Source organism: Eurypyga helias, unplaced genomic scaffold (assembly GCF_000690775.1).
Source record: "Eurypyga helias isolate BGI_N326 unplaced genomic scaffold, ASM69077v1 scaffold14273, whole genome shotgun sequence".
Classification (NCBI taxonomy): domain Eukaryota; kingdom Metazoa; phylum Chordata; class Aves; order Eurypygiformes; family Eurypygidae; genus Eurypyga; species Eurypyga helias.
In genome coordinates, this window is record NW_010242022.1 from 1 (window position 1) to 27,423 (window position 27,423).

The 27,423-nt window shown below is 46.4% G+C and overlaps 2 protein-coding genes across 3 annotated transcripts in view; one reads left to right on the forward strand and one right to left on the reverse strand.

The window, feature by feature from the left end:
• Positions 1 to 5,960: 5,960 nt before the first annotated feature.
• Positions 5,961 to 26,538, forward strand: LOC104507610 (core histone macro-H2A.2). 2 transcript variants are annotated; one of them, XM_010148948.1, is made up of 8 exons: positions 5,961 to 6,196; positions 14,510 to 14,616; positions 16,006 to 16,203; positions 17,648 to 17,758; positions 19,518 to 19,617; positions 20,523 to 20,612; positions 22,709 to 22,883; positions 25,811 to 26,538. In XM_010148948.1, the coding sequence occupies exons 1-8, from the start codon at positions 6,025 to 6,027 to the stop codon at positions 25,974 to 25,976; spliced, it is 1,119 nt and encodes a 372-aa protein (XP_010147250.1). In that variant the 5' UTR covers positions 5,961 to 6,024; the 3' UTR covers positions 25,977 to 26,538. The 2 variants fall into 2 exon arrangements, with proteins under 2 accessions (XP_010147250.1, XP_010147251.1); XM_010148949.1 differs by having other exon boundaries at positions 5,976 to 6,196; positions 16,006 to 16,209; positions 17,660 to 17,758.
• A 751-nt stretch (positions 26,539 to 27,289) lies between these two features.
• The window catches only part of AIFM2 (apoptosis-inducing factor, mitochondrion-associated, 2), a gene marked incomplete at its 5' end in the record, with an annotated part of 4,090 nt that continues 3,956 nt past the window's right edge, over positions 27,290 to 27,423 (reverse strand). The window contains one exon of the mRNA XM_010148950.1: positions 27,290 to 27,423. This exon is cut by the window's right edge and continues 5 nt beyond it. Within this exon, the coding sequence (XP_010147252.1) occupies positions 27,290 to 27,423 (134 nt within the window).

Genomic DNA, 27,423 nt, shown 5'->3' on the forward strand with positions numbered 1-27,423 from the left:
GGCGTGCGCGTCCAGGCAACGGCGTGGCGTGCGCGGGGCGGGGTCTGCCTGGCCCTGAGGTGGCCCCAGGGGTCCGGCCTTCGCTGGGTTGTCCCCCGCCAGCTCGGCGGTTCTCAGTAAGGTTAAAAGAAAGCCTCGCTCCGAGTCGGGCCCAGCTTCTCCGCATGGGAGGGAGCGGCTGTGCCGCGGGAGTCAGCCTCTGCAGTTTGCGAGGGGCCTCTGCGCGGGTCCCCGGGGCCTTCTGGCTTCAGCGCGCCTGTGAGGCTCCTTTCAGTAGGAACACCCTCTGTGACCACCGGTTTGAGACCGCGTAGCACTGTGTTTGCACTTTGGCTGTGCCTTACCGAATTGTTCAGGTAACGAGCTTCTGCTTTAGGTCATCTGAGCGATTTTCACGAAGGGGCGTTTGTATACGAGTGCGCAGTCTGAGTGCGCAGCCTTTGGGCTGCTGGGCACCTCCTGACTGTTGAAACAGCTTCAGCTGGAGACGAGGAAAGTGCAGGCATGTCGGTAGCCCTCCGCATCCTTGATTTCAGTCTTTGCCTGCTGATCTCAGGTTTTCTCAGTATTTGCAAGTCCAGACTCCTGGATGCCAAGCTCACGTGAACTGTCTGGACACGGTGTCCAACCTCGCATTGGTGAATAAATGCAGCAGAGACGGTTCCGATTCGAAGCCTTGTTAGTACTGTGAGCCACGCTAGCTGTTTTAATCTGTCTGGGAGTTTACCTAATCGTTGCTCAAGTATTTAGTGATAACTAGCTGCTAGTGTGTGTTTTGGTGTAGCGGTTATCTTGCCTGCTTCTGTCTTGTGTATGAGTGAGATGTGAAGAGGAACAGCCAGAATTTACTTTTCTCCACGAGTGTTGTAAGTTTTGGTGCTGCATTGTGCAAACTAGGCTTTCTTTTACTGTTTTCTGTGGGTTGTTTTCTTATAAAATCTTTTTTTGCACTGAGCTTTCTGCTGTACATTCATGCTTTCTTGCCAGATCCTGACGTGTTAATCTCTGAAATTGCTTGCTGGCTAGGTTTTCAAGTCCAAGCTCACTTGGAGGCCACAGTCTGTTTCTGTGTCTGCAAGTTATTCTTATTTTTCTAAAAATGATATGTGTCCTTACCGCCTAAAGATGATTATGAGATTTTGTTATTCTAAACATCTGCGTAGGAAGGACTGGAAAGCGCTTTTAAGGTTGCTTTGGTAATCCTTGATCCATCGGGATGCAGTATGGGATGCAAATAACACAATGGTCAGTGGAATGTCCGAGGGTGGTCTGTTGTTCCAGGGACCCTCTGCAGCAGCCATCACTCTCCTCTGATAACTGTTGGAAGAAATCAGGGTGGCAGTGTCTGAAGCAGAGGGACCCTCCAAGTCCTGAGAGAGGCGAGGAGATCAAGTTCCTTATCCAGCAGGAAAATATTGTTGGTTGTTTTGGGGCTCTGAAGGCGGCTTAACTCACAGCGGAAAGCCCAGCTTGCAAAAGTCTACCCTGTTTTCATCATATTGTAAAGAGCGCTGGGAGATCTGGTAGCTACTAAATCCTCCATAGCAACACGGGGACGTTGGAGTCATGGAAGAGTAGGAGTGTGCCGTGACCAATTAAGGGATTGGAAAAGTTAATTGCTTTAAATTGCCCAAACCTCACGATGTCGTGGTAGCCAGATATAGATGTGGTTCTTCAACTCAGTGATGATGGACTTCACATAAACAGCATGGCTGTGCTTTTTCATGGAGACTGTAGTTTATAAGGACCAACGTAGAGACCGTGAATCATCTGGCAGTGAGGAAGCTGATGTGGGTGGACTCGGGTGTTTTTCGTCCTTGACGCTTAGCTGTATCACCCAAAGAGAACAATTAGGACGGCAGCGCCGAACTTGTAGCGCTTCAGCTGTTGGCAGCTCTGCAGCAGTTCGGGTGAGTGCATCACGTAACTGTGTCAGGGCTGAGCTGGCGTGCATCCTGCAAGCTAAACCAAGCCCCTGCCTGTGGGAGGAAGGAGCCAGCAGGACATGAACTCCTGGAGCCTCGCTGCAGACCGTAGCTCCTGTGTGCAGGAAAGCTTTGAAATCCCAAGGACTGACAGTCACCCGAGCCTGGAACCATTCCCTTAGCTCTTCAGGATGCCTGGCGTAGGTAGTTGGCGACCCCGGCGTACCACATTTCTTTGTCCAGGTCATGAGGAATGGGTTTCTGGTAGATGTGACTATGCCATAGCTCACTTTTATTACCAAAATTCGCCTCCCATGGGATACAAGACAAGGCAAGAACATAGTGTTGTGTATGTTGCTCCCCAGTATATCCTGGTCCATGTAAGTTGCCAAGAAGAGAGAGAGACGGTGTTAGCAGAGTTTCAAAACTTCTTTTCTATTTAGGCTCTCACAAAATTCTGCCAATATGCTTGATCTCTTACCTGCAATGTATTTGGAAAAATGTTTTGGGATTCCAAAGGTTGCCTTGGCAGCAGGGAGGGGGAAAAAATGGCTGAGACTCGCTGTGACAGAGAAGGGAAAAATAAAGGGGTAGAGACAGGAATGGAAAGTTCAGTGAGGCAACAGAAGAATGAGCCAGAAGTGATTAATTACACAGAAATTTATATAATGCAAGAGTGTGCCCCAAGCGTTGTACTTCGGTATACGAATACGTTTTGATTTTCTTATCACAGAGATTGAGTGCAACCACGGTGTTTTCTGTGGCTGCAGTCTCACAATGTTTGCTTTTTTCCCCACCGACTTAGACGCAGTTGGGATTTGGTGCTACAGGAGCAAACACGTGAGAGGTTTTGAAATGCGGTGGTTTGTAGTGTACCCTTTCGGCGTGGCTCCCTAGGGATTTTGGCGCAGGACTAGACTCGCGGGTGATGGCAGTGTCCTGGGGGTATTGCAGGAATCACATCGTAGCCTAGTGCGGGTTTTTCCTAAGTTCCACCTTAAAATGAGTTGTTGTTGCTCAAGTTACTTGGAAGAGAAGGCTGTTCCAGAAGCTTGTACCTCTGATGGCTGGAAACCTAATTCCCAGTCCGCGTCTCTTCATTAATTTGAATGTCAGTTATCACAAACCGAAAAGGTTAATCGTTAGCGTAATAGGAAATTGAAAGTTTGTAAAGGGTTTGTCACAATTTGCTGATTTCGTGGGGTGAGGGGGGCTGGAGGAGCTGGCCTCGTCCCAAGGCAGATCCGATGCTGCCTGTGCCGTTTCTGACCTACATTCTCTAGCCGTTCTGAAGCTGTGATGGTGGGAAGATTCTGCTGCTCCCCACCTGACCGAGGCCGGTGCTCCGCTCTCCTCCCTGCTACGCAACTTTTGTAAGAGTCCCACTCTTTTCCTATCACTTTTATAGGGAACACGTACTCCCTCCACTTTTGAAGCAGCTTTTTACCTCTCTAAAGACCATTATCGTGTCTCCCTGCTTCTTTTCACCTTCCCTCTTAGTTTGTGCGAGACATCTGATTGTTCTTATCACCTCCTCTGGGTTCTCATCGCCGCGCACGCCTGACGTACAGCATCTGCAGTTGGGTATAGCTCCTCCGCCCCACGCTTACTTATAGAGTCATTGTAGAAGGAATCCTAGAAAGGTTTGGGTTGGAAGGGACCTTAAAGCTCATTCAATTCCAACCCCCCTGCCATGGGCAGGGACACCTTCCACTAGACCAGGTTGCTCCAAGCCTCATCCAGCCTGGCCTTGAACACTTCCAGGGATGGGGCATCCACGCCTTGGTGCAAGGGTTGCCTTCTCACAACAGCCCTTTTTTCCCCTCACTGTAACACACCGGTTCTAGTCCCTGGAGCTGCTTCCTAGCCAATTTTTCCCTGTCCTACACAACTGGTTACTCCTGCATCGATGCAATTAATGGGTTGCCTGAGAAAGTTTTCCTCTTGTATCCATCTGAAGTGGCTGTTGCCCTAAATCTGCACTGACAAGTGGCAGTTTATGAGCTCTTTTACCACCCCTTGTGATCCCAGACCAGCAGTTCGCAGGGAACTCGGAGTGGAATGATGGGCAGCATCAGTTTTGAGGTGCCAGTGTCTGATTGGTTTGCTGGTTTGATTAATCTTCCCCGACTCTTGTTACTGTGCCCACATAATATATTGGATGCAGAAAGAATAAAATGATCTGGCTGATAGACAAGGACTCGGTGGTGATTTTGGCTCCTTCATTTTATCACTGGACTCGGTGGTGATTTTGGCTCCTTGATAATGTAAGTGAAAGCAGCGTTGGCTGTCGTGGCACCCCACCCGTGAATGTGGCTGTTAGGGATGAGCTGGTTTCTGTGAATGGCTTCGTATGGGACAGGTGACCCTCTTTGGTTTGTAATACGCAGGGTAAGAACGACTGTGCCCTTGGTTGAATGTGGATCATTCCCAAGGGCTCGCAGCAGTGTTAAACGACTCTTGTTGTTTTTGAGAGGCCATTTAAAAAGCAGATTGTGATAAAACTGAACAGTGTCACCCGAAGTCATTGTAATGTTTTTCGAATTACCTTCCTCCTTTTGTTTCCTTGCTTCGCCGAGGTGAATGAATAGTGGGAATTGCGTAGCTATGCCTTCATTGACAAAAACTCTTAGTTTACTTCAGCGGAGTAACCAGGATGGTAATTAGGCCACCAAGGCAGCTATCAAAATAGAGTTAAAAACAATCCTTGGAAACAGCGTTAAAACTTCCCCGTTATTTGGCTGAGACCAGGGGTGTAACTGTGACCACGTGCAGGCCAGGGTTTGTCATCCGCTCACCTGCAGTCTCACAGCTGCCAGAAAAACAAGGAGAAAATGAGATTTGTTCTCTTTGTTCTTGTGCATAGACTAGGTTGGCTCCTAAAGCAGGGGGAAAAAACACATCTCCAGGGAGCTTGACGGACAGAAAAACCGGGTAGCCAGTCCTTTTAAGACGAGAGATTATAACGACCTCCTCTTAGCTCTGCGGAGGAAGGCTCTGGGGCTCCCAGGAGCTGCTGTGAAGGTGATGCGGGGAGAATTATGAAAGTGGTGAAGCCTGTGAGCTGACCCCTGGGGCTCGGTTCCCGAGGCCAGAGCAGCGCAAGGGGAGGTGCTTGAAGCATAGCTGCTTGCCTGCTGCTTCTCTTCAGCCCTGCGTGTGAAATTCCCCATATGACAGGCCTGGGAAGAAGCAGTGTAGGTAGGTTTTCTCTTCTCCTGTGCGAGCAGCACCACTTCCTCCACTTACAGGTGGCACTAGTATCTGCTTTTCAGCTTGTTTAATGCTGTCCATTAGGCCAGTACTTCTCAGCTGCTTATAACTTGCTAAACTGAACAATCAGCATGGAAATATTCCGTGCTGCGGATGTCGGCCTTGGTGTGATTTGGTTTTTTTGTTTGTTTGGTTGATTTTTTTTTTTTTTAAAAGGATTCATTTAATGTGCATTTGATTTGCACATCAAAGGGCCTGCAAGGAAGCTGGGGGGGACTTTTTACAAGGGCCTGTCATGACAGGACAAGGGGTAACGGGTTTAAATTGAAAGTGGGGAGGTTTAGATGAGATATCAGGAAGAAGTTCTTCCCAGAGAGGGTGGTGAGGCACTGGGACAGGTTGCCCAGAGAAGCTGTGGATGCCCCAGCCCTGGAAGTGTCCAAGGCCAGGCTGGATGAGGCTTGGAGCAACCTGGTCTAGTGGAAGGTGTCCCTGCCCATGGCAGGGGAGTTGGAACTAGATGGTCTTTAAGGTCCCTTGCAACCCAAACCATTCTGGGATTCATAGGGTGATTTTTTTTTTTTAATTTTTTTTTTTTTAATGTTCTCCAAACCACTTTTCCCGTGATACTGCTACACTGACAGTGCCGAAGTCAAAAGAAAAGCTATAGCAAACGTTCCAGTTATCCAACTTTCAATAAATAATGCCTCAGTTTTAACAGGTATTGAGAATGGGTTTGGATTTTTTTCTTCTGGAAGAACAAGATGATGTAGAAAAGATGTTTCTCTCCTCCTAAACACTGATCCCATTTCTTTTCTCTTGCAGCTTGTGGATAGGAGCAAAGGGATCTGGATCACCAGCAAATTGAAAAGCACAAAGCCTCAAGATGTCGGGCCGGAGTGGGAAGAAGAAAATGTCCAAACTCTCCCGCTCCAGCAGGGCGGGCGTTATTTTCCCTGTGGGGAGAATGATGCGCTACTTAAAGAAAGGGACGTACAAGTACCGGATAGGTGTTGGAGCACCAGTTTACATGGCAGCCGTCATAGAGTACCTAGCAGGTAAACCAAGAACCCTGTCCTGGAAGTGCTGATCGCACGCAGAAACCTGGGATATCCATGGGAGGGGATAGGGACTTGTTCAGCACTTCTGAAACATCAGGCTCTGCAAGTGCAGGGTTTGTTAAAATTTGCTTAAGATGCTCAGGGGATTAATTTGTTTCTTGACGAAGCTGAGGGTGGCAACTTTCTCCTTCAGAATCACCATGCTTGGTCACTAGCTGGAAGGATTATTTTTTTATGGCTTTGCAGTGTGAGGAGGTGCATCTAGGAGGTTTTTTGTCCAAGAGAAAGCTGCAATGAATTACGGTTTTGATACACCTGGACATGAATAACAGGGATTAAAAAAAAAAAAAGGCAAACCCACCTTGTACATCTCTTGTGCTTTTTAAGTGAACAAACTGTTTTGCTAGCTGCATTTCTCCTTGAAGAACAGTGTGAAAGTGTTACGAAATATAGAGGTTGTTCATTTGTATTTTTAAAATCCTTCTGGCTTGCCTAAGTGTATAAAGAAACTGTGCCAGGGTTGAAATCTTCCCACGTACCCAGAGATTTCTTTTCCCTTCCTTTCTGGAACTCACCTCAGAGGAAGGGGCAGATGGCACGTGACAATGCGATGCACTGTAATATTTCAGACTGTCCTATGATCCTATCTGCTCCGTTTTTTACTTAATTGTGGAAAACAGCACCTTTAGCAAATTATCACAACGCCCGCTGCAGAGAGGATTCTGGCTCAGGTTACTTGGGTGTTACAGATCAAGACTGAGGTGCATTAGAGAATCTGTGAGGAGTCACGAGCCTGGATGGAATTAGTTGAGTGGGTTGTGTTTCAGGAGCATAGTTCATTGCCAAAGTGGCATGGAAGCAGCTTGTGTGGAGCCTGCTTGTCCCTGCATGCCAGTCTGTAGGCAAACGTTGCTGCCTGTTTTTTACACCTTCTCACTAAGAGATAATAAAAGCACTCTTTTCTTTCAAAGGTGTGGAGAAAATGTGAAATAGTGGTAATTCCACTATTAAAACTAAATTTCTGATGATGCTTAATAGCATGTTTCAGAAACTTCCACATTTGTGCTGATTAATTACAGGACATGGATCGATTATTTTTATTTTCTTTTTCCCATGAGGCTGGAGTTGGGGTGAAAAGGTATATCCTGGGTGGAAGAAACGTAAACAAAACCTTTAAGCTTGCATTTCTGTTCACCCCCAGCTCCTTCAGGAGATAAATCCAGAAAAGAAGCTGGTTTTAAAATAAAACAAAACACTGCTGACAAGTAGAATCAAAGTCAAAATGCTGAGCATCTCTCCTACTCGTTTGATTTTATTTTTTTACTTTGTAAGAACAAACATGTTTATTAGGATCATTCAGTCATAGGAAAGATCAGTTCTCCACGTGATTTTGGAGAGCATCTTTCCCTTCATTAAGAACCTGTGTACTCGGATGTGCACAGTCTGGTTTCACACATTAGAAATGAAGCCTCGTCACTGCAGAGACCTCTCGCTTGGTGGAGCTCGGGCAGTCATGCTGTGCCGGGGCTGTCCGTGACTCGCAGAGCTCGTTTGGCTGTCTGCAGCGTGGGGTGCTACTCAGCAGGGATGCTTCAGAGGCTGCAGGGACTCGGGGGGAGGAGGAGGCGGAGGATTCATAGCTCTCGTAGCTCCCCTTCTCTACCGTGGTGATGTTCAACCTCAGTTTTGTTGGTAGGCCCCCGTATGTTTGCTAGTGGAGATTCAGGCCTCTTTGGGGGTGTCGTATATACACATTTCTCTATAACAAGGTGGTTTTGCTCTACTCAGACCTCTGGGTGTGTGGGTATTGCAAGATGAAAACCATATTACGTGGGTTTTGGAAGTTGCACTAACTTTTACAACTGAATAACGTGCTGCATAGAGACTCTGCTGCCCTTCAGTCTGGGGAGAAATGCTTATTTCTTTTTCCCACCCCACAGGGATCCATAGCATCCAATGGGGTTTCTAGGATAAACATTTGGAGATGCTTGTTCTGAGCTGTGCCAATTATTACAAGGTGTAGTAATAAATTGTCAACAGCACATCTGGCGTATGCAGCACTGAGTTATTATTAACACCCAGCGCAGCACTCTTTGCTTATCACCTGAACTAGAGCAGTGTATATCCTGGCTCTGCTTTTGGCTAGCCAGTGCAGTTTAACTGAAATCATTAATATGGTAAGGGCAGATTACGGGTGGGCCTACGCTTTGTTTTAGGAAAAAAGAATGTGTAGTCAACCAGGCAAGAAAATTGCTACATGTGTAGGCTGGGGGCCCACATAAGTGCTAAGGGAATGCTATTTTAAGGTGCTTGGTTCAGCTGAGAGAGAACCCCATCTTGCTCCATCCCTGTATGTATTTTAATAGAGTGGAATAACGTTTCCGAGCAAACACCTATTGCTTGTGGTCTTTCCAAACCAAAGTTTCTGTGCTCTCTCCAGAGTTTTGTTTGAAAAGATGGCCAAGGTAGATGGTTCAATTAAAAGCCAGTGTTGCAACATCTAACCTTGCTCAACTAGTTGTTCCTAGTGCGTATGTGTGAATGTAGCCTTCGATTCTGGGAAGCCTTTAGAAACAAAATTGTGTTTTTCCAAGGCTGTTGTTAAAAGGGGTATTATATATCAAACTGGTAACATTTCTTAACCTTATCTCATGCTTCCTATTACAAATTCCAGTTTTATTTCCAGTACTTGCAGCTATGAAATGGGGGCTACTCAGGCTGGAAGCCTGCATACGGGGGAACTGCTTCAGGCTGGATCTGGGAGGGTGGGAGTAAGGGAGTCTGGTTCTTTAACTGTTCCACAGAAGCGGGTGGAACCATGGTTTTTTTGTTATCTTAGAACATTCCTGAGAACTTCTCTAAACACCTGGGTGCTTCTCCGCATTTGAGCAGAGACAATGCTTTATGAAGAGGGAAGGGCGGTCTCTGCCATCGCGGAGAGATCTGCTCTCTTCGGCCAAGCCGTAACTTTGGAAAGACACGGGTTGCTCACGCTCGGCAGAGGCTGCTTTGATTTTAACAGCTAAAATCACTGAGCAGTGGTCCTCACTGAGCACGCTCCAGCCTCTCTCAGCTCCCAGCGCTGCCCAGGCGTCGTCCCAGAGAGCGACAGAGTGTGCCTCAACCTCTCAGCTCCGATGTGTGACTGGATTGCGCGTGGGCCGCTCCATGCAGTGGCTGAGTGTGCTTCAGCCCGTGGCTACAGGTGCTCGGAAGGATTTTCCCTCTCACTGCTGTCCCAGCTGCTCCTGGTCACAGCACTGAGAGCAGGGGACGGGCTTTCTGTGGACCCGGCGGTACCGGGCAGCACACCCCTCTGACGTGACGGCAAAAGCCAGACAGAGGCAGGTGGCAAGAGGTCTGGGACTGAAGGCAGGGAGTACATGAATAGGAGTTGAAGGAGTGGCTAGTCCTACTTACTGTCTGTGCGGTAGGAAGGGGAGGCTGGAATTAACTGGATAAGCAGGCTGGGAAACTAGGAACAGGTTCCATATCAATCAGAGGAAGAGATTGGGAAGAGGTCGTATCATTTTGGGTACACAGTGGGAGAAGACTGCTGATGTTGGACACTGAGCCAGGGATGGATCTGGCTAGTGGGGAGAGCTGCCCTGATGACCAGCGAGCATATAAATGGCAAGGGGTGTCCAAAATTCCTGCCAGGAAGCTGGAGAGAAAGTTGGAAAAGTAGGGCATAGGCCAAGGATTGGATGGAGGGCATGCTGATAATGAAGAACTAGAAGGAAGGTTGAGCCTGACCATTACTAAAATGGAGAAGAGTAGACGGGAGAAACGGAAACTGTCCAGGAAGGGCAACTGAGGTAGAAATCTTGGGTGTGGGTTGCTGAGGAGAGGAGAATGGGCCACGGAGCTGGGAAAGCAAGTCGTGGCTGGAATAGGGGTAAGGTGGATGAGGCTGGAAGGGTCAAACAGGACCAGAGCTGCATGATTGCATTCATCCAGGGTCTGGCACAGAGCAGCGATTCTCCGGTGAGCCGTCAGCCATGCACGTGGTCTGTTGATGGCCTCTTTGTGCTGCCCTGAAGCACCGATCCTCTTGACTAGCATCATCCGGCTGGTGCATACACTTCTTGAGCATACGTATTCCCAGTTGCCACGTGGTCCAGGCTGCTTTTTGGCTTTGGTATGTGTCCTGTGTTACAAGCTACTACATCCTCATTTTTTCCCTTTGTATGCAGGATTTTGAGCAACCCGGTCTAGTGGAAGGTGTCCCTGCCCATTGCAGGGGGGTTGGAACTGGATGATCTTTAAGGTCCCTTCCAACCCAAACCAGTCTGGGATTCTATGATTGATTTTTGGCTGCACCCCAGAGCCATTATCAGTACCAAAGCAGCACTTTGGCTTATCGACCCCATTGTTAAAATGCCAGCAATCACCGCAGCGTATCTCAAGAAGAGGTACTTTTACCTCGACTGACTAGCCAGTGTGAAGTAGATCTCATCAGTGTTCTAAGGCTGTTTTGCACAATGCTGTTTTATATCTCAGGCTTGAAAAACCGTGTTGCAGAACTGCAGCTTAATTCCTACCCAGAAGGTTGTGTTTGCTGGAACAGTGTTGGGCTCCGCTGGCTTCACAGTTAAAACTCCATGAAAAATTTGCCTCGGTGCCATTGGATTTACGGACTTTGTGACAGACGCGCGCCAGGCTCTGCTCCGAGTGTGCACGGGGCTGACTCCGGTCACCATCATCCAAATCAAACATCAACCGCATGTGTCCCATAATGCACCTCCCCAAAACGTAGACAGAGAGTACAGATGCCTCTTGCTTAGGAAGCAGAAGACATGTGAAAGGTGTGTTGGTCAGAGAAGCTTGTGGAAGATGACATGATGGAAAGCCTTCTTCTCTAAATTAGGGCATAACACAACACCAGCGCGCATACTTCCTCCTTCAAAGGACATCCATCAGCTGGCATGATCTTCTGTTGTACTCATCTGCCACCAAGGGACAAATTGAGCAGGTGCTTTCCCGCTTGCACATGGAGGACCAAGGACTCCATCATCTGATATATCTTTTCAGAGCAAAGGTACTATTGGTAGATGTGTACGTGATAGCGTAACAGGAGCTGTCACAGCTTATCCTAAAGGGGAAATGGAAAGCAAGATAACCTGTCGGAAATCTTTCCAAGTCTTCTGCCACACAGTGACAAATCGAGCATGTGCTTTCCCGCCTGCACATAGAGGACCAAGGACTCCCATCATCTGATATATCTTTCAGAGCAAAGGTACTGTTGGTAGATGTGTACGTGATAGCGTAACAGGAGCTGTCACAGCTTATCCTAAAGGGGAAATGGAAAGCAAGATAACCTGTCGGAAATCTTTCCAAGTCTGCTATCAGTAGTTCTCATATATCTCTCTTATCAGTCCAGCTGCACACTTCACAAAAGGAGGCTGAGCTCAGCTGAGCCTGGCTAGGATGCTTTTGATTCCCAGACACTCCAAATCTGTGGATCCATCAGCTAAAGAAAACTCTTTGGTTTTTTCCGGTATGTCACAGGATGAGAAGGTGTAATCCCATTCCGGTCACAGCTTGGCCGCTGCCTGTGTCAGTTGGAAGGCAATTATGTTCTTCCGTGGTCCTGAATGCCTATCAAACATGAGAAAAGGGTTCTTTAAAAATCCTAGGTGGCGTGTAGAGCCGGTGGGTGGTTGTGGGCGCTGCTCTGCTGAGCAGCATTCAGCGTCTGTCTGAGGCCAGGGTAAACCATGGAGCGCGTTAATGAGCTCGTGACCGTTTGCACTGAAGATGTCCGAGTTTGGAGTTACGCTTCCAGCGTGGAGGCATCTTTGTGGATTTTGAGTCTTAAGGGAAGCGAGATTATTTCAGATTTCACTTTAATTCTTAATGCCTGCTGCTGGGAGCACATAAAGTAAAACCGACTTGTGTCCAAGAATATCAAGATGCCCGATTTCAAGAGCAGTTGTTATAGTACAGGGCTTTATTGCAGGACCTATATGCTCTGACTAGCCTGCTTAGACTTCAGGTAACCTCAGCTGTCAGGACCTTTCTACTTGAAATGCAAAGCGGTTTCTTTAGGGATCTGTTGTTATCAGATAACCGAAGCCTTCAGATTTGATGTTGCAAGTGCTGTTTTATATTCTAAAGACTGCGAGTCTCTGCCTCCAGCATTAGAAAAATACGCGTATGAACAGTCGTTAGGAGGTGGTAAGGCAATTATCTACCCGTCCAAATAATTGGCATCCTTTGATACGTTATATGCGTATTCCACAGTCTGCCAGCCATCGTCCCTGCCTTGGATCTCCTCCTTCCTGGTGTCCAGTGGTTGCGGGCTGGCATTTGAGTGTTCTGCGTTTTTTGCTCTTAACATTAGGCAGAGGACATTTGAGTGCACCATCAGGATGCTGCTGGCCTAAGGACCCAGAACCTGGGGGAGTGGGGTGAGCACACAGGTAGCAGGATGTGCCCGTTGTTGGCACATCTCAAAGAACTTCAGTTACCACACAGGTAAGTATGTGTTGCTTTATTTTCCCCCCTGATGCAATCTTCCTCTGCTGCCGGCACCAATCTTGCACAACCCACTGGAGAAGTCCCTTTTCTTGCTTTACGCTGGTCTGCACCATGGATGGCAATCTGTTCCTGCTGCCTGCTGCTGCGTTGGCTCCACTGGCAGAGGTCTGCGAGTCGCGTCTGAAGCTTCCGCCTCACCGGGGACTGGATTATGCAGGATCTCTTTTCAGTCTCCGTTAAAGTCCAAGTCAAGCACTCCAAAGTTAGGAAATGCCAGTGCCGAGGCTGTAGGCCCAGTGTGTGTTCGTGGTGTGACGCTATCCCTGATTCTCCGGTCGCACACTGCTTTGCTTTTTTCCTCCTGGCAGTGGCCTAGTTATTGCAGCCCTGGTTCTAATATTTCCTAAAATTTAAGTGCTTGTCTTTGCGACTTTGATAATGTTTCTTGAGAGTTTTGCATGAATAATAGTGACAGTTTTCGGCAGGCGCTGGCCGTTTCCTAAACAACTCACTGTGAATATGCACATGGTTCCGAGCAATGGCTTTTACATCTCCAACGTTCCCTTACGTCTGTGTGCTGTATGGTAGCGAGAACGGGAGGGCAAGTGTGCGCTTGTGTTAGTCTTGCTGAGCAAAATGGAAAGCTTGTCTTTTTCCCATGAACTGAGGGCTAAACCTCTTGTTGAAATCCTTTGGATTTTAGCCAGAGAGCATTACGTAGATTTCCACTAGATGTTTCAGGGAAGTTCTTAGAATAGTCACAGTTCTTTGTTTAGTTGATTTAAAAAAAAAAAGGAGTAAAGTATCATTAATAGGACACTGATGGCCTGTAATTTTCTTACCCCCTCATACTGACAGATGTAAATACAAAAACAAAAGCCAGAAGTCAGGGGCACTGGATACTTTTAAAGTTAAACAAGGTGTGAATATGATTTTTATGGTTATTTGAAGGAAAACATTCCCTTTTCCTCCTTCTCAGCGTTTTGGTAGAGCTCTTGCAGGAGAAATAACTGCTGAATAGGGCCCAAACTCTGTATGTTAGTGAATTATACTGATTGCTGCAGTTAAACTCAGAAAGATGTGTCTGTGTTTCCTTTATAACAATAGGAAAAAGCTCAGTGACTTTAATCACAGTATGAACATTATTGCAAATTTAGAGAAACTACTTCTGAAGTGACCCCCTCTCCCCAGAGTTGTAGAAGGAACTTTCCACCAACAGTTTTATGCGTTGAAGCTCTTCTGTTGTCTCTGCTTGCCTCTACGTCAAACCTCTCATAGCTTGTTCTGAAATGAAGCTTCTGACAGATTTTCAACGCCCTCTAACGCAGGATTGCAGCATCGCCTGGCTAGTTTGTTGGCTTTCAAAGTATTTCTTTAAATGCACCTCAGTCTTTGTCTTACCTGGTCCTGAGAATCCTTGCTGTTTTGTCAGAAGTCCCTGGACGAGGTTTGGGGTTTCGCTGCATGCTTTACTCTTACAGGGTTGCTGCTAAATGTTGGACTGCTGAGGTACCTTTTCATAGGGTGTTTCTGGGCCCTTTTGCTAAGGGAATTCTGACTTGGGACTTGCAAAGGAAGTTTCCGTGAACCAAGCTTAGCATGTTTTCTGCTAGCTATCCTTTAGGTAATTAGGAAGGAGAAATTATTTGACGTAAATTTACAAACACATTGAGCGCGGTTTGGTTTCTGCCTTTCTGTAGCAACGACCATTTCAATTGGGAAACACCCCTGAAAAGGTAAACGGATGTTAAGAAGGAACGTAAAATGTGTGCATGGGGTGTAGGTAAGCGGCATTTGCGTTACTCATTTTTATCTCTGTGTTTACAGCTGAAATTCTAGAATTAGCGGGAAATGCAGCACGAGACAACAAGAAAGGAAGGATTGCCCCCAGACACATCCTCCTGGCAGTTGCAAATGATGAGGAGCTGAATCAGGTACCTGTTTCCGTTTCGCCGCGAGTGTTACACGCGCTGGCGTGAATGAAGCGGCTACCACGGAAGGTTAGAAACGGTTTAATCTGACGCATGGCTGAGGACACGGTTGTTAGAGCAGAAGGCGGCGTGATTGTGCCCGCTTGAATGAAAGCAAACCAAGTTCTGAGATATCTAATCTTAAATCCTGTGGGTGTAGATTTTGATTCTTTCCTGGCCTGTGAGTCCTGTTGACCAACTTCTTGGTTGGCCCAATGTGAAGTGGGTGAACTTGATGCTTAATTTTGTCCTTCGAGACATCCGGTACCTCAAGATGTGCCACGTGGAGGGCCTTTTCCCTACTGCTGTAGAAATGTGTGTTTTCTGTTACTCTGAGGCCCATCTTGGAAAGGGATCTGGCTCACTCCCTGCTATTACCGCCTCCCCTTCCATACGCCCAGGTCCCATTAGCACCCAGACTGTGGTTTGCAGTGCTCTGGCTCCGAGGGTCACTTGTGGGATCACTTCTGCCAAACTTATGGAGTGAGAAGAGAGTTAGTGTCATGGGCTGGGAATTGCAGCATTCGGGGGTGGCGGAAAGGTTCGGTTGGCATCAGAGGATCTCTTCTTGGTTGGCCCCACGTGAAGATGGGTGACCTCATTCACACGTTGAAAGATTCCTGCATTTAATTTGACTGCTTTAAATCATGAAAATGAGGTGCCCATGAAGTCATCTAGCTCTGTTTCCAGTCAAGGGGACTGAAAAGTCAAAAGAGAGGCCAGGAGAGAGGGAAAAGCATGCTAGCAGTACCAGCCATTCCCTGCTCCATGGTGCTGGTCACTGGCTTGTGAACTGGGGACTAGATCTAGTGCTGTCCGTTAGGAATTAGCTGGATTTTGCCCTCCACCTACTATCACAGCCCATTCCTATTGTTCTCTGCAAAGCAGGGTCTTGGGGGCTCGTGCTTGCTTTCACCGAAACTCTTTCCCTGCCGAAGGGAAAATTCTTTGGGGGGGCTGGGGGGGACGTCTTTTTTTTTTTTTTTTTTTTTAAGTAGCCCGCAGGCACTTACCATCCCCTCCTACCCTCAGCTTGTGACTCACCAAGGACAGGTATGCAGATAGAGCAGTGCAGGAAGAGAGAGGAGTGTCTGACCTGCACGCTGACGGACTTGTGCAGGACGCGTTGGCTGACCTTGCTCTGACCTGCCAGATTTCTCGTTATTGTGGATTTTTCTCCCTCATAGTTCTTGGGTTTGTTCTTTGTTTTTTATTTCATGATAAAGGGGTGAGGTGCAGTGCTTTGGGAAGTGTGGACTCTGCGTGCGTATGTGTAATAGAGTCAGCAAAAATAGCTGGCGTGCAGGCTGAGGGGATGTGTCATGTGCTCCTTCACGCTGCTTCTCCTTGCAGTTGCTAAAAGGTGTGACTATTGCAAGCGGAGGTGTCCTGCCCAGAATTCAGCCAGAGCTTCTAGCCAAGAAACGGGGTGCCAAAGGCAAATCTGAGACCATCCTTTCCCCAGCTCCTGAGAAGAAGGGAAGGAAATCCATGGTGAACAAAAAGAGTGGGAAGAAGGCAAAGTCTACAAAGGCCCGGACACCCAAAAAGGTAAGTGTGAGGCAGATACGGAGTATCAAAACCAACTTCGATTATTAGCAGGAATAAATTAGTGCTTTTGCATTATTTGTTTGTAGGAGTTGATAATAGACACACCAGGATTGGGTTTTTTTCCCTCTAAACTTTAGAAATAAAGGCAAACACTGTATTTTTTCAATGAATTTTCATAATAAAAACCCTTAAAGCTTTGGGGGAAACTTTTCAGATTTCCATGTCACCCTTTGCAATACTTTCTTGATAACTCCAGCTTTTAAAATAAAGGAAGCTGTATTTTAAAACTCTTCTACTTGTGAGATGTCACGCCTTCAGCCTTGTACAGGTACTGGGTTGCTGTTAAAGGTTTTTCACTGTCCAGAGAACTTGTCCTGACATGGTAAAGGTAAATGTTGTTTTGACAAGCTCTTTGTTTCATGTGTTCTTGGGCGTGCTGTTGTTAGCGGTCTTTAAAACAGCTACAAGAAGAGTAAATGAATTGGAACTTGACCGCTGCACCTTCCCTTACGGTTGCCCATCCTCAGTCATCGTGCAGAGCGGTTTAATTCGGTACAGCAGTAACCCACATCAGTGCTCTCGGTTCGTCCTTCCAGAGCGTGCATCTTAACTTAAACACTGCTGAGCTTTTGACTGGGTAGGATTAAACGATATTAAGCTTTTTAATCTAAGCTTTTTAAACATGCATTATGTGCATCTTTCATCTCTGCTACCACCTTCCTTTGACTTGTGCACCTGCAGAGTTTGGGTCTTGGTAGGTAGACTTAGCTTCTTGACATAACTTAAACCAAATCTTGAGCGATGTGAAGGCGTGTTCCTGCAGCCCTGGCAGGAACAGGGTTCCTGCTCCTGAAGCCAGGCCGTTTGAAGGAGCGTGTCCCACAAGGGGGACTTTGCTTTCAAACTCCAGCTATTAGTTATCTCATTTTGTCATTCTGAATGCTTGGATGGAGGTGTGATGGCTCGCTTCTGTCCATATTCATTCGGAGGTATGATTTATTAGCTGAGATTTAGGATGTTTTTCAGATTATAAAGGTTTGGGTTTTTTTCCTTCAGATTGGAGCGTTTGACTGGGTTACTAAGCTACTAAGTTAGATTTAGTGTGAGCTCTGCTCTGTCAGCTGCAAAAATAAACTAGTGCACACCCACCCGTAAACACAACCTTAATTGTTAGTAGAACTACAGATGGATGTGGGTGCCCTGGCTCTTAATGTGACTACGAACGTATGTGATGCCTCAGATGAACCTCTGATGTTTTAGCATTATATAAACACTAAAGACCTCTGTTCTTACGTGATCTTTGGGGATTAAAAGGTTATGAGTAATATATTGATCTGAGAAGATGAGATTTGTAGTAACTGATGAGATCTGTCCTTTACTGAGTAATGGTAAATGGGGGTTTTTTCCCCTTTGAGAATTACTGCTTTTTTCTACCCTCAAATAGAACAAACAAAAGGACAATGAAAAAGAAGGAGCTTCAAATTCAACATCTGAAGATGGACCTGGGGATGGTTTCACTATCTTGTCCTCCAAGAGCCTTGTGCCAGGACAAAAGGTAATACAGAGTTGTAACAGATTGGGGTCACAGCGATGGAGCCTAGCATAAACGGAAGGAGGCTTTTGGTCTAACACTAGCACAAAATCTTCTCTACATATTCTCCCTCAGTGACTCTAAATTTAAGGCCAAAACTCACTTAAGTCCTGGATGGGGTAGAGGGTCTGCATAAAAATATCTGCAGATAAAAGATTTCCAAGAAAAACGCTGGCCAGCCTCTCTTCTCTACACAGAGAGCCAGACTGATTAGTTTCTTGGCCTAAAGCTAAGCTTTGTTCAGTTTAGACTTGGCTGCGTTGTGCCTGGCGTACTGCCAAACCAGGTTTAACCTTCTAGGCTATCCATTATTTATAAAAGACTATTTTGGGGCCAGGTCCCGGGATCACCTAGCAACTTCCACATGGGGGATTGTGCCAGAAGCCGGAGCGCCCCGTCTGAAAGCGGGCCGTGTGGTGCCGCTCTCTCACCGTTCAGTGAGGCCCTCACCAGAGCTGCAGGGCGTGCTTGCTTCTCCATCGCAGCGCAGGCTGTGGCACCTTGCCTGGCCAGAATTGCAGAACCATCCCACCAAAATACCTGCCTGCCCTTGGTGTTGGTCCCATAATTTGGGTGGGTTTTTTTTCCCTGTACTCACCAAGAGGGAGAGTTTTTTGCCCGCCTTAATTTTTGGACCCTTTGAATGCAACTGGAGTTTTTGTTACAGATTTAATGGTGGAGATACGGCCAAGCTTTTCTTTTTAAATTATTATTATTTCAAATAGTAAGCTCATTTGAATAAAGTGTTCTTCCTGAAACTGCCACTGTAAGCCCCCTGTACTGATGGTGTACTCTGATGTATGAAGCATCGCGTAAGAATTCGATCTGTCTGATCCTGTCTCTTGCTAAAACAGTGATCTGGAATGTGCCAGACACCTAAAAGATCCAAGAGATTGCTGAAAGCTGTAATCTGGTGGGTAGAGGAAACTTCAATCCCCTTTACTAGAGTTCAGTCCTGTCCTAAGTCCCCCCGAGAATCTGTGCAGCTTCTCACCTTGTTCTCTAAAATGGGCAGTGCTTATTGTGCTGGTTAGGACTCCAGTACTGCAGCGTATCTTGGAAGAAATGGTCATGTTGAGCACACATTCAGCAACTCCAGAGTCCTTTTTAATGATTTTTAGAGTTTCAGTCCTCTGTTGCTTGGAGTGATGAGGCTGTGAAATGTGGGGAGCAGCCTTTTTTTGAGCACCTGAAGACATCAAGTTTTGGCCAGTGCCTGTATCCAGATGTGTGGGTGGATAAAGCGTTCCTTATTTTATTTATGCCAGGAACTGAAAGGGTAATTAGTTACTTGGGTGGTGAAGCCTTTATAGATCAGGATAGTGTTCGGTCCCTCTCAGCCCCAGCAATAGTTTAAGGGAGGGGGGCAAATGTTTCTACAGGAGAAAAGCCTTTTAATTTTAGTCTTTTTCTCTTTACACAAAAGCAGTTCCAAAGTCAGCCTTTTCTCTTCACAATGTGGTGCTAGAACATGAATTTTCCAGCAGTAACTCGCTCTGGAGCAAGCACCCGAGCTGTGGGCATATCACAAAATGATCTGAGTGGTGTCCGAGTTAATTAAAGGCTAAAAATCAGAGTCATGCATGTAGAACACAATGAAACTGCTGATCTCTGAAGGACTGAATCCAGACTTTTTTCATTTTAGTTTTGTGGTATGAAAATGGTTTCGCACTCAGATTACTCTTCTGGTGTTTTTTCTACTCCCTTGTTGTTACTTTTGCAGCTGTCTCTGACACAGAGTGACATCAGCCATATTGGCTCCATGAAAGTAGAAGGCATCGTTCACCCTACAACTGCTGAAATAGACCTCAAGGAGGAAATAGGTGAGGCTCTGCTACACGCAGAAAAAAACAGATGTAGAGTTGGAACAGTAGCTGGTCTTCTAGCTGCCTGCTGAGATCCCATCCTGTTTCATCTGAGTCTTCCCCAGACCATAAAATATCACTTACAACACCACTGAAAATCAGGCTGGAATCACTAGGTATAACAGGCTAATTGCTATTTTATCTTTCTTTAATGATAGCTTGCGACAATCCAAACAGAGATAATTTGTTGAAATACATGAGCAGCAGAGCTGTAAATAATCATTATTGCGGTCTTTTATTGGCTTCTTTTTATGTTTGCTTCTGAAAATTCCGTGACAAAAATGGTATGTTAATAACACTGCTAATTACGCTTTTCGGCGTAGGGTTTTACGTACTTGAGAAATAATGCGTGAAGCCTTAAACTGCTCATGTGGAACATGGAAATATGAGTACTGCTGGTGGACGAGTATGGAAATTGAAGCAAGAGGGAGGTAAAAAAGACAGGCAGTCAGTCGCACGGAGAGGCACAGAGTGGCGCAGCCGGCTTTTGGATGGCTGTTTCACACAGTCGGTCATGGAGACATTCCGTGCCATCCCAGCCGTGCCTACTTCAGTCAGTGGTAGGGTTTGTATGGTGAGTTGATGCTGGAGGCTGAAAACCTGAGTCCTGAAAATCCCACTCTTCGCCATTGTAGCCGGAAGTCAGAGCAAGTTAGCATTCTTAGAGATAATGATAGTAATTTCCATCAACACCAATAGAAAGTCAACTTTATCTGTGGCGAGACAGAGTGGTAAACGTAAACATCGGCTGCTGCTGACAGGGGAAAACGGGATAATGTGTGTAGAGTTCTTTTAACTAACGTAGCACTGTTTTTTCACGCTGATACTTTGAACCCAACGCCTTTTGCTCTGTGTCCCTGCAGGCAAGGCATTGGAAAAGGCTGGAGGGAAGGAGTTCTTAGAAACAGTGAAAGAGCTTCGCAAATCTCAAGGACCTTTGGAAGTTGCTGAAGGTAAGGACACTACGTTCTCATGTGGAAACAGCTCCTTTCCTCCGTTCCTTTCTCTGGACGTTCTGATCTGTTCTTGATTATGCACTGGGGCAGGTGGTACCCGGAGATGTTGTGGATGCCCCATCCCTGGAAGTGTCCAAGGCCAGGCTGGATGAGGCTTGGAGCAACCTGATCTATTGGAAGGTGTCCTTTCTGTCTTTAGGCTTCTCAAAGTGCCACCACAACTGACAGCAGGCTGATTAATTTATCTTGGGCAATTTCTGTCTGTGGGAGTCCAAAAAATAAGGGAAATCTCTGCTGTCACATACTTGCCATCGTTCCTGTCCTGTTTGTCCCACATTCCATAGTGAGAATCAGAAACTGCTCTCAGCCTAACTTAAGAGGTAGAACGGTGGCAGCTTATAAATTACGCTGCTTTATGTATGTTTGATGAACAGTATAATCCAAACAATTACCTTATTTTGAACACAGATAAAGAGGCGATAAGATCTTTAGAGCCGGCACGCTTTTCGGAAATGCTCTTCTCCCAGGTACTACAGCTACGTTCTAGAAATACAAATCACAGGAGAGCGCCCTTCAAATGTTTTAACCCATCTGTAGCAGGGAATAGTTTGGGGCTTTCCTTTGTGGGCTAATTAAACCAAGTTATGGGGGTTGAAGGTGGCTGATAAGAGAAGTTACAATATATCTTCTAGTGCCTTATTTGGCTTCGTATCTCAATACTCAAGAAGCTAAATACTTTTAATAGTCTCATTTTGGCAATTTCCTAAATGAATAGCCCAGGTTTGTAATCTCAAATGACAGGGAAATTTTTGAACAAGGTGTTTTGCTTCACTTTTGCTTTGAATCAAACATATATGCCGTAACATCAAAGTAAACCACTCTTCTCTGCCAACATCACTACCTAACTAGAAAATTGCATCCTTCTATGCTATTAAGGCAGTGGTCCCAGGAAAGAAGATAACCTTAGTTTGATAGATAGGAAAATGTACGGTCTCAAACAATGGGTTGCTGTGTTTGAAACTGCCTCTTTTACTGGTTTGGAGGCAAGCGGTAATGAATGGTGGTTAATCACTGAGGCTCAGCTGCAAACACTTGAATCCAAGCCTGTCAGGCTGGAGCTCAAGTGCTGCTTGCAGGATACCTGAGTTGTTTTCAGCCAATTTGCTCCCTGTGGTTAAAGGCCTGACGTTTCTCCTCAGGTTGAAATTCAAGTGGCACAGTGAAGCATTAGGCAGAATTCCTCTATGATGGTGGACAAGTGAATAAATCCCAAGTTTTTCATCCCTGGCCATTAATTGCACAGCTGATTTAGGGTGTTTAACCTGAAATTCCCAAGACCCAGATTTTCAGAGGTGCTAACTGTCACAATTGCAACAAAAGCAAACTAATCATAGAATGGTTTGGGTTGGCAGGGACCTTAAAGATCATCCAGTTCCAACCCCCCTGCCATGGGCAGGGACACCTTCCACTAGACCAGGTTGCTCCAAGCCTCATCCAGCCTGGCCTTGGACACTTCCAGGGATGGGGCATCCACAGCTTCTCTGGGCAACCTGTCCCAGTGCCTCCCCACCCTCTCTGGGAAGAATTTCTTCCTGATATTTAATCTAAACCTCCCTGCTTTCAGTTTAAACCCGTTACCCCTTGTCCTGTCACGACAGGCCCTTGTAAAAAGTTCCCACTTTCCTCCCTAACACTCTGGAGATGTGATATTTGCAGAAGGCATTCAGATAAGGCTGTGACAGCACTGCAAACCTGTCTGTTGGGGGGTTAATGATGCTGGGTTCAGTGCAAGGTTTGGGTACATCGCATAAAACAAATCCTGAGCCTGTGCTGAATGAGAAAGCTATAAAATAGTATTCAAGAACTGTGTTAACCAAATGAGCCCCAGGTTCTTTGGTTTCAAGGTAAATAATCATTGATCACAAAAGTAAAGACAAGACCGATTGTGACTGCGAGTGAGCCGTTGTGGCATATTTTAATCCCTAATGTATTTCTTGGGAGAGGTAACATAATTAAGGGAGTACTTTGGATTGAGAGGTCATTGCAGGGTGGTTTCTATTCAAAACTAAATGTCATATTTTCGTTTGTGTTAGCTGCGCTTACTCAGTCTAGCGGCCTAGCAGCAAAGTTTGTCATCCACTGTCACATCCCACAGTGGGGCTCAGACAAGTGCGAAGAGCAGCTTGAAGAGACTATAAAGAACTGCTTAACAGCCGCAGAAGACAAGAAGTTGAAGTCCGTGGCTTTCCCCCCGTTTCCCAGCGGCAGGTATGAGACTTTCTGCATTCTGTTTCGGGTGGCAACGGTACGAATAGCGGTCAGAGAGCTGCTGCTGTCATAGAGGTACCCTCAGGTCCGTGGGCAGACCCTGCCTCCAGAGAGGGCTGTGGCGCCTGACCCCCTGCTTCTCCACCTTAAAGGCATGACCAGAAAACCTTTATGTAGAGAAACGGGCTAACCCGCAGGAGAGCTTAGTGCACTTGCTGCATTTTCTGTGGCTGGGCACTAATTTTCATTCTCCTGCTACGGGCCTGCGCCACTCACGTTTATATCCCTTCGTTTTGCTGGGGCGAATCTCAGTAAAACCACATTCGTACTAAGAAGATCCTACCAGCCTAAGGCTGAAGGCAGGGACGAGGGGCGCAACCCGAGCGAGTTAAACGTGGGGTGTGCGCTTCAGTCATCCCAAGAACACGTTAAACAGGCTAGTCACACACAGTCGTGTCTTTTGAAAGGCAATCAGTGCTTCTCAATAGTTCTGCTTTAGAAAGGGAACTGTGAAACCAGCTGTGCAACTAGACCTTTCTTTCTCAATGACTAGCAAATAAAATGTGCTTCACTAAGAAATCCACAGTATTTAGCTTTTATTTTTTTCTTTTTATCATAGAAACATAGAATGGTTTGGGTTGGAAAGGACCTTAAAGCTCATCCAGTTCCAACCCCCCTGCCATGGGCAGGGACACCTTCCACTAGACCAGGTTGCTCCAAGCCTCATCCAGCCTGGCCTTGGACACTTCCAGGGATGGGGCATCCACAGCTTCTCTGGGCAACCTGTCCCAGTGCCTCCCCACCCTTTTAACCCAAGTTTCGTTAATCTTGCTTGATCTCTGATCGCCACACACCTTACACGAGCCCTGCTAACTGCAGTTGTTGTTCTCTCCTTGCTGGAGTTGGCACGCTTATGTCCAAATCGATAGTTACGTCTAGAGTTAATTAGTAGTGCCCAGAGAGCAGAGCACATAGCGGAGTCCAGTTGTGTTAGCGGGTGGTGAATTGGGTGAAAGTAAAACTGCCTTGTGACCAGTGAAGTCGCCACGCATCACCGAATGCACAGGAGCTAAAATGCCATTTTTACGAAGATACTTTTCAAGACAAAATAGTGTTTTTATGGATAAGGACGAAAAGTATAAGTAGAAGAGCATTGTAGTTTTAAAAGATTTTTTTTTCTTCCTTTATACACAGATGTTTTTTGTTTATAGTGTTAAGTCAAAGGAAACTGTGATAAATTGTTTTACCATTCTTTAATAATAGAACTGTCACTTTTGAACTGACATTTTACTGCCAATAGGAATAGTCTCTATAGACCTCATGTCTCCTGTGAGCGTTACCTAAGAGTGATCCAGCCTTGGAGTGGTAGTTTTAGTGCAGATCCTTCTGCTGCTTTGTTCCGTTTCACTCCTGTTGCTCTTACATTTACTCCTGCTAATGGAAAATAGAGGAAGTCTTACCGGGTGCTGCTGGTTTGCACTTTGTTTATGAAAGGACCTCAAAGTTGTCTGAAAAAAAAGGCAGAGTCTTTCAAATAAGGCTTAATATTTTTTGCTGTCATTTTATTCCACTGACATGTCTGCGCAAGAAATGCTGGTTTTGTTGGGCAGATCATGAATTATGCTGTATTGGCTCTAAATTTTCATAGAATCACGGAATGGTTTGGGTGGGAAGGGACCTTAAAGCTCACCCAGTCCCACCCCCCCTGCCACGGGCAGGGACACCTTGCCCTAGACCAGGTTGCTCCAAGCCGCATCCAGCCTGGCCTTGGACACTGCCAGGGATGGGGCATCCACAGATTCTCTGGGCAACCTGTCCCAGTGCCTCACCACCCTCTCCAGGAAGAACTTCTTCCTGATATCCAATCTAAACCTCCCCACTTTTAATTTAAACCCGTTACCCCTTGTCCTGTCACTACAGGCCCTTGTAAAAAGTCCCCCCCAGCTTCCCTGTAGCCCCTTCAGGCACTGGAAGGTGCTGTAAGGTCTCCCCGGAGCCTTCTCAAGGCTCCCTACAATGCTCTTGTAGCAAGCACTGCGTGGATGCTCTTCAGCGCCATGGGAAATCAGCAGTGCTATTCTGAGCATTGCCGGGAAGAGGAGAAACTGCAGCAGGGAATGCCCTCCAGATGTCAGCAGCAGCGCTCTTTGCAGCGTGCTGTCAGCCACTGCTTGTAGCACGGGGATGAGCGCGAAGGAACGGTGTTGCAGCCGGACGGTTTTGCGACCTGAAAAAGGAGGGTGAGAAAAATTATTAAAATGGGAAAAAAAAAACCCAAAACAAACGCTGCTGCCGAGAAACTTGAATCTCGATGAGGTGGGCCAGGTGCCCCGAGAGGCGTCAACGCAGGTGAGGACTCCACTCACTGCGACGCCTGGTAGCCTTTAGCTCTTCAGATTGTGGGTTAGAGGATGTTGCCATCAACGTGGGTCAGTGAATGCCTCTTGGCCTTAGTTTGGCTCGGGGTTGTAATTTCAGTTATTTTCACCAAAGTCTCGAGCGAAGTATTTTTAATGAGAGAGTGAGGAATTCAGCTAAGTAGTTAACGTTTGGGGTTGTTTTGTTTGTTTGTTTTTGAACTACAAAAAATAATCATCCCTTGAACTTTTTAGCCTGCCCAGCACGACATGGAAAAGCTTAATTCTGAGGGAGAGCGTTAAAAAAAACTTTGTGCAGTTCTAAAGAGTAGATGCAAATGAAAACAGTAACTGTGCCAGCAAGGAAACCAATACAGCAGCAGATGAATATTGCTGTCGAAACCTTGGGGTTTGCTTTTGGGCTCTACACGCTGCAAAACTGCCACTGGCACTGTCTTAGCCGCCTGTAGTTGGTACAGCCACGGCTCGTTCCTTTCAGCGGCGCGTGTGCGGAATGCTTGCGTGGATGACTGACACTCACTTGCTCTGTTTTCTTCCCCTACCGCCTAGAAACTGCTTCCCAAAACAGACGGCAGCCCAGGTGACCCTAAGAGCTATTTCCACCCATTTTGACGGCACCAGCTCTTCCTCCTTGAAGAACATTTACTTTCTGCTCTTCGACAGTGAAAGTATTGGTATCTATGTGCAAGAAATGGCCAAGCTAGACACTAAGTAGCAACAGCAGCCAAATGAAACTTTATTTTTCAACAAACTTGAGTAGCATTAAAAACATTAGAGGTGGGTTTTATTTTTTCAATGTGATGAGGAAGGGGGAGTGGTAGTAGTGTGATGTGTTGTGACTTGATGAAGAGCTGTGACTAGAGATGAGAGGGGTTTAGTCCGATTTTCTTCATGCTCTCAGCATCCTCTAGCCATTTTTATCACCTGAAGCCATTGAGTTACCATCTCTTTTTCAGGAGTTTGTTTAGCGTCCCTTGATACTTTAGTTTAGAAGTTTTTAAAGAGTAACCTCATTTTAGATTTGTAGTGATGATTTTTTCTCACACACACGCGCGCACACACACACACACACTTTGAAGAGACCTCTTAAAAATGTTCTGCTCCCTTTTCCCTTCCTGGGAGGGTAGATGGTACACTTCTGCCCATGGAGGGGGGAAAAGGATTTTAGAAGTGATGCATGAGGAGCTTCTGTTTTGCCTTTTCACTCACGATAATCTCTGTAATTACCGAGAATATTTCATGGTGATTCTGTTTGTTTTCTAAGAAAAAAAGAAAAAGATGTCTCAAGTGTGGTTATTGTTATAAAGCCTACTCTTGCTCTGGGGAATTTTTCGCCTTAAAAGCAAAACCAAAAAAGCGGCAGCGTCTGTAATTAAGTGCCTGCTGTATCACACTTCGCACACCACCACCCAGCTCTTCTGGCTGAAGTGACATAATTAAAGCTGCCGCGGAGATGTTGACACAAAGCTGCATTATATGTATAATTATATATATATATTCTGTTGAGTTCCAGGGTTACTGTAGCCTCTTAAAGGCTTGAGGCAGGCTTTGCCCAGGCGCTGCTGCCAGCCGTTCTTCCTACGTGCTGCAGAGCAGATTCCAGATCTGTGAGGCAGGTGCTTTTTAGAAGAGCCAGAGCAGAGAAAGCCAGGAGGGGGGGGGGGAAAAAAAAGAACAACAGAACAAAAAACCAACCCACATAACAAACAAACCGCAGAGATTTTGATAACCACAGTGTTTATTGTTACAAAACTAGGTAAACCAAGTTTCTTGCTCAGAGCTATCTCAACAGGGAAGTAGAAGAAACAATCCTTCCCTAGTTTTTAGCATGAGAACTTCCGTGCACTTCGTTTGGGAGGTGTCTCCTTCCCCGTTACAGCGAGGCAGGGCACCCCTTCAGTGCAGCACGCTGTCGGGGGGCTTTAGGAGGTGCTGCGGGAGACGGCGTCAGTCTGTCCGAGCAGTAAAAGTGCACCCTCACCCTCTGCCAGCTGCTGTACTCCCTGCTGGTGTGTTACTGACCCCCTCCTAAGAGGGCATTCTCTGTCCCATTGTCTTCCAGCTCTTGGAGACAAACAGGTCCCGGCTCTTAGCAATGGACACCACCAGACGTCCCACGTAGTAACCATTCACCTGCCCTACGCCATCATTCCTGCCCATCG

What these genes read in the sequence shown, in the direction of transcription:
- LOC104507610 (XM_010148948.1), top strand. Translation starts at nt 6,025, where the DNA reads ATGTCGGGCCGGAGTGGGAAGAAGAAAATGTCCAAACTCTCCCGCTCC. An exon ending in CGTCATAGAGTACCTAGCAG is followed by an intron (nt 6,197 to 14,509) that starts GTAAACCAAGAA and finishes CTGTGTTTACAG; the next exon opens with CTGAAATTCTAGAATTAGCG. An exon ending in AGGCCCGGACACCCAAAAAG is followed by an intron (nt 16,204 to 17,647) that starts GTAAGTGTGAGG and finishes ACCCTCAAATAG; the next exon opens with AACAAACAAAAGGACAATGA.